The sequence below is a fragment of the Parus major genome, chromosome 23 (assembly GCF_001522545.3).
Source record: "Parus major isolate Abel chromosome 23, Parus_major1.1, whole genome shotgun sequence".
Lineage (NCBI taxonomy): Eukaryota > Metazoa > Chordata > Aves > Passeriformes > Paridae > Parus > Parus major.
In genome coordinates, this window is record NC_031791.1 from 156,188 (window position 1) to 161,353 (window position 5,166).

The window sequence follows — 5,166 nt, forward strand, 5'->3', positions numbered from 1 at the left end:
CATCACCTATCCCAGTATCTGCACTTTCACCCCGTGACCTCTCTGACAGGGAGCACGAGCCGTGTGTTGGGAACAGGGAAGGAGGCCCCAGGGCTCAGCCCCCACCCCTTCCCACACTCCCGGGGAAGGAGAGCATTCCCCAGGGCTCCGTGCTGGAGTCACTCACCAGGACGTGGTCGAGGCTCAGGGTCACGGTGCTCTCCGGCTCCTCGGTGGCAGGAGGGACAGAGCCAGAAGTCAGGGCTTCCAGCATGGCCATCTCGGGGCCGGAATGGCCACCAGGGCTCAGCCCATTGTGGTCCCCGAGGCAGGGTAAGTCTGTGGCCCCGTTGCTGTCGGGCAGCTCGAGCAGGGCGGCGCTGGGGGACACAAAGCGGCTGTAGAGCACACTCTTGTCCAGGCGGGAGTAGGGCTTGCCCTCGTCAGCTCCAGCTGCCCGCTGCTCCAAAAAGTGGGAGAGCAGCGCCATGCCCTTGAGGACATTCCCTCGGAAGAGCACACTCCGCTCTGCCGGGCCGTCCCTGGGCACCCCACGGAGGGTCCCCGCTGCCGCCCGCTCCTCGGGGCTCAGGTAGGGGTTCTCGATCTCCTCCTCTTCCTCGGGGGTCTCCTCGGGCCGCCCCGCCGGGCCCCGCGCCAGCAGCTCCCGCAGAGCCTCGGGCAGGGACACGGGGGCTCGGGGGGCCACGCGGTCCTCGTGGATGGGGGGCAGAGCCGCACAGCGACCCAGCACCGACTGCCGGGGCTGCCGCGGAGCCTTGGGCGCCTTCCGCATCTCCGAGGGCTCCATGTTGCGCAGCGTGTCCACGAAGATCTCCATGTCCACCAGCAGCTCGGGGTCCTCCTCAGCCGCGTCCGGGGGGCTCTCGGCTGGGGGCTCAGGGGCTGGGGGCTCGGTGGGGGGCTCTGGGATGCTCTCAGGCTCTTGGGCTGTACTCTGGGGGTCTCCCGTGGTCTCATCTCCGTCCAACTCAATCTCAGCCGATGCTGCTGTTTCGGATGAAGGCTCTGGACCATCGCTCACCTCTGAGGGGGGGTTCTCGGGGGTGCTGGCGGCTCCCGGGGGGCTCTCTGTCCTCGGTGGCGTGGCTGAAACGGTGCCATCCACGTCCGCCACGCTTCCCTCACCTGCAACAGCCGGCTCAGCCTGGCCAGCGGCACCAGCCGAGGGACCCTGCGGGGAGCTGGTCAGACTGGTTTGTGGGTCCCCGGGCCCGGCTCCCGCAGCTGCGCTCACCGGCGCGGGTTCGGCTTGTGCCGAGTCCTTCTCCTCGGGGGATCCCTCTGCCCGGGAGCTCTCCCTGCCCGCTGCGGCCGCCGAGGAGCCGCTGCCGTCCTGCCCGGGGCGAGCCCGCTGCGGCGAGGCCGCGGTGGTCCCGGCAGTGCCGTGTGTCCCGTTCGGAGCCCCCCGTCCCTCCGCCCTGCCCGTCCGCAGCACCGTCACCTGCCTGGCCCTGGGCACGGCGGGGACGCGGCCGGGCTTGGCGGCGCTCGGGGCACCGGGAGCGTCTCCGGGAGCCCCCGCGGGACGCTCGGCGGGCCGGGTGGGCAGGAGGGTGCCGTGCACGTAGCTCTCCCTGTGCACCTCTCGGGGGGCAGCCCCCGGGATGGGGGAGCCGTCACGGCCGGGGCCCCCCTTCCCCCGCTCGTCCTGGCGCCGGGGCCCCTGCGCCGGGGAATAAACCTGCGAGAAGATGGGGCCGTGCGCCGTGAAGTCCTTGAGGAGGCTGACTGAGGACGAGTGCTCCCGGCGGGTCGGGGCGGAGGGGCTGGAGCCCGTCTTCTCCACGATCTCCCTCTCCCAGGCCTGCAGCAGGAGGGACACGCGGGAGGGGCTCCCGTCCCGGCCCCGCTCGCTCCCGGGGCTCTCCAGGCGCCGCGACACCAGCGAGACCTTCTGGAAGCGGGACCTGCCCTCGGGAGCGCCCGCGGCTCCCTGCTTCATGCTGAGCTCCGCGCTGGAGATGAAGCCCCTGCTCTTGGTGTGCCGGAACGGCGGATCCATGCCGGGACACCGGGCAGGGAATGCCGCGGTCCTGGAGCTCCCCGCGCTGCCGGGCTCAGCCCCCGCGGCCGCCACGCTGGGGCTGGCAGAGCTGCAGGGAGAGAAGGAGTCTCTGGTAGGGCTGAGAACAACCACCCCGCGGGGAGCAGCCCCACAGCAGGCCTTTAAACCCCCCAGACCTCCCTCTGATCCTGCGGGACGTTTTGGGAGGATCCCGTGAGCACGGGAGGCGCTGATGCCATCCACGCTGGGATACACGGGGGACACCGTGGGTCCCTCTGCCCGGCCATGCCGGCTCCAGCAGGGCTGCTGGGAGCACCGCGGTGGGCTGCGGGGCTCAGGTGAGCCTGGCGGGGCTCAGGTGAGCCTGGCAGGGCTCAGGTGAGTGTGCAGGATGCGTGCCGTGCCCCGAGCTGTGCCGTGCCCCAAACGTATGATGAGTCAGGCGGGCAGCAGGGCTGCGCCGAGTCAGCAAATGCAGCAAACAAACAAGCCCAGAAAACAACAGGGAAGCTGCTCCGTGGGGGAAAGGGCCTGGCTGGGATCGGGAGCAGGGCTGGGGCAGCCGCGGGGCGCGCAGGAGGAGGAGGAGACCTGAGCAGCATCATCCCTTGACCCTTCCCTGTGGCTGCGTGGCAAAGGTGGGATTGCTCCGTCCACCTCTGCAGCTCCACTGGCAGGAGGAAACGAACTGGAATAATCGTCCAGCGCTCACCCCCTGATCTGAGATTGTTCCCAGCAGGCGGCTCCACGTCCCAGGGTGCTGCAGGGCTCAGGGCAGGGGACAGGGACACTTGTGCCACCTCGGCTCGGGGGATGCCAGCGCAGGCGTCCCTGTGCTGTGGCCACAGGCCTGCCCCAGAAGGGTTTTTTTGCTGGGTTTGGGACTGGGAAGCAGCTGACACAGCAGGTGCTGGGGACGGAGCTGAAAGCGCACCCACATCCCACTATCTCCCAGTTAGGAGCTGCTCGGTGTCACCGCCCAGCTGTGGGGACAATGGCAGGGATGGGGATTTGAAAGTCCCCATCTGGGAATGGGGACACATCCCTGCACAAGTCCCAGGGCTGCTTTCCCTGGGGGACACCTCGGGAGAGAACCTCATCCCACACCAGGCAGGTGGGATGAATCCAGCGCTCCCCAGTCCCCAGGGGGAGCAGGGGCCGGGGGCAGGCAGGGAAGGGCTGGGTACAGGCAGCCTCCTGCCCCTTCTGCCAGCCCGCCATGCGCCCTCCAGATCCTGCTCTCCCCGGCCCAGCAGGTCTTTCCAGAACAGATAGGAAGAGTTTGTGTCATTTTTCCGGAAGGTGATGAGACCTTGTCTGAGACAGCCAGCGCCGCTCGAGGCTGGGATCAGCCTGGGTGGGGCTGTACAGCCACATGGGCAAATCCACAGCTGGATCCCCGGGGTCACAGCTGGATCCCCGGGGTCACAGCTGGATCCCCAGGGCCACAGCTGGATCCCCAGGGTCATGGCATCCACCAGTGAAAGAGGGATGGATGCACTGGCCGTGCCCACGGCTGCAGGACAGCACAGGGACAGGGATGCTCTGGGGTGCTCACTCAGCATCCTGCCTCTCACCTGGAGCTGCATTTCCAAAGATCTCTAGGTCTGTCTTTCCCATCCCATCCCATCCCATCCCATCCCATCCCATCCCATCCCATCCCATCCCATCCCATCCCATCCCTGCAGCTGGATCCAGCACCTGGTGCCACCCTGGGCCCCACAGATCCTGGGCAAGGAGTTCACCCTCAGCCCTGCACCCCATTTTCTGCTAAAATAATTCCCACTGCAGCAATGGGTGAAGCTCATGAGGGCACGAGGATGCAAGGACAAGAGGACAAGACCCTGCAGCTCCCTGGCTGCCGCTGCCGGCCATCCCCACCTGCCCGGACGTGCCAAGCTGCATTCAGCGGTGTTGCCACACCGGGGCACCCAGCGCGGCTCTAATTAATCCCCTTTGGCCAAGCCAAGCCAACCCGCTGACCTCGTTTGCTGCCTCCCGTCACCCCAAAGGGTCTCCCGGCACCCAAGTCAAAGGCGCGAGGTGTTGTTTAATATTCAGGAGACACGGAGGGGCCGAGGGCAGCAGCTGCGGCTGCCTTTGAGCCGGTGACCACGGATTAAGCGGAGCCTCCGGCCACGTTGGGCTGAGCTCTGTCACCGCGGGGTGAGAGCGGACCTGCCGCCTTCAGGAGAATCAGGGATCTGGGGCGGGAGGCTGCTGAGGTTCGTGGGGAGGGCAGGGGAGCCCCCGTCCCCCCTCGCTGCCCCTGCCTCCCCCCGCCGAGCCGGGTCCGGCCGTGTGCCCGGCACGGAGGGGGGACAGGGGTGACAGGGGAGCCCCGCTGTCCCCTGAGCCCGGGCCGTGAGGCCAGCAGGTGTGGAGGAGCCCCGGCTCACTCTGCACCTCTCGGGATGCGCTGCGGTGGCAGGAGTTGGATTACAACCCCGGCAGCCAAAATTCATCCAACCCCTTCAATCCCAAATTCAAGGACTGAAGGTGAGAGGGTCAGAGCTGGGCTCAGCCCCCACCTCCCGGCCCCATCCCCCCTCCGTGGCCGGTGCTGATTCTGGGGAAGCAGGGACCCATCCCAGCACCCGCCAAGCCGGGGCTCGGCTCCAAGCACCGGGCAGCCCCCGTGGGTGGCAGCGGGACGGGAGCACCGGTGCTCGCCTGCCCCAGCACCACGGAGCCCCGTCCCTGCCAGCACCCCCGGCAGCCGGGCCGGGCCGGGAGCGCCCCGAGCCCGGGATCCCCGCCCTGCACCCCCGCCTACCTGCCGGCCGAGGGTCCCCCCGCTCCTGCCGGGGCCAGCGGGGTCCGTGGCGGGCCGTGCCGCGCTGCCGGTGCTGCTCTCTGCACACCGCACAGCTGGGCGGACCGGCAGGGTCACCCTGAGCACCCAGCCCTGAGCACCCAGCCCTGAGCAGAGCACCCAGCCCTGAGCACCCAGCCCTGGCGCAGCGGAGGTTTGGCATTCCTCAGGTGCTGACAGCCGGGGAGCCGGTCAGGCTGGTTCCAGACCCGGCTCCCCCGTTTCCTCCGACTCAGCAGCGCCGGGAGGGAGCCCAGCCGGCCTGGGTGGCTCTGGGCCCCCCGCACCTCTATCCACCGCCCACCCGAGTGAAGCGCGAGGGGAACCTCGGGTGGGACACCGC

At 68.9% G+C, this 5,166-nt stretch overlaps 1 protein-coding gene across 1 annotated transcript in view; it reads right to left on the reverse strand.

The window, feature by feature from the left end:
• The window catches only part of CRYBG2 (crystallin beta-gamma domain containing 2), an 8,464-nt gene extending 6,459 nt beyond the window's left edge, over positions 1-2,005 (reverse strand). Inside the window, exon 1 of the mRNA XM_033519630.1 lies at positions 167-2,005. Coding sequence (XP_033375521.1) covers positions 167-2,005 — 1,839 coding nt within the window. The remainder of the gene's footprint in view (positions 1-166) is intronic.
• Positions 2,006-5,166: the final 3,161 nt, after the last annotated feature.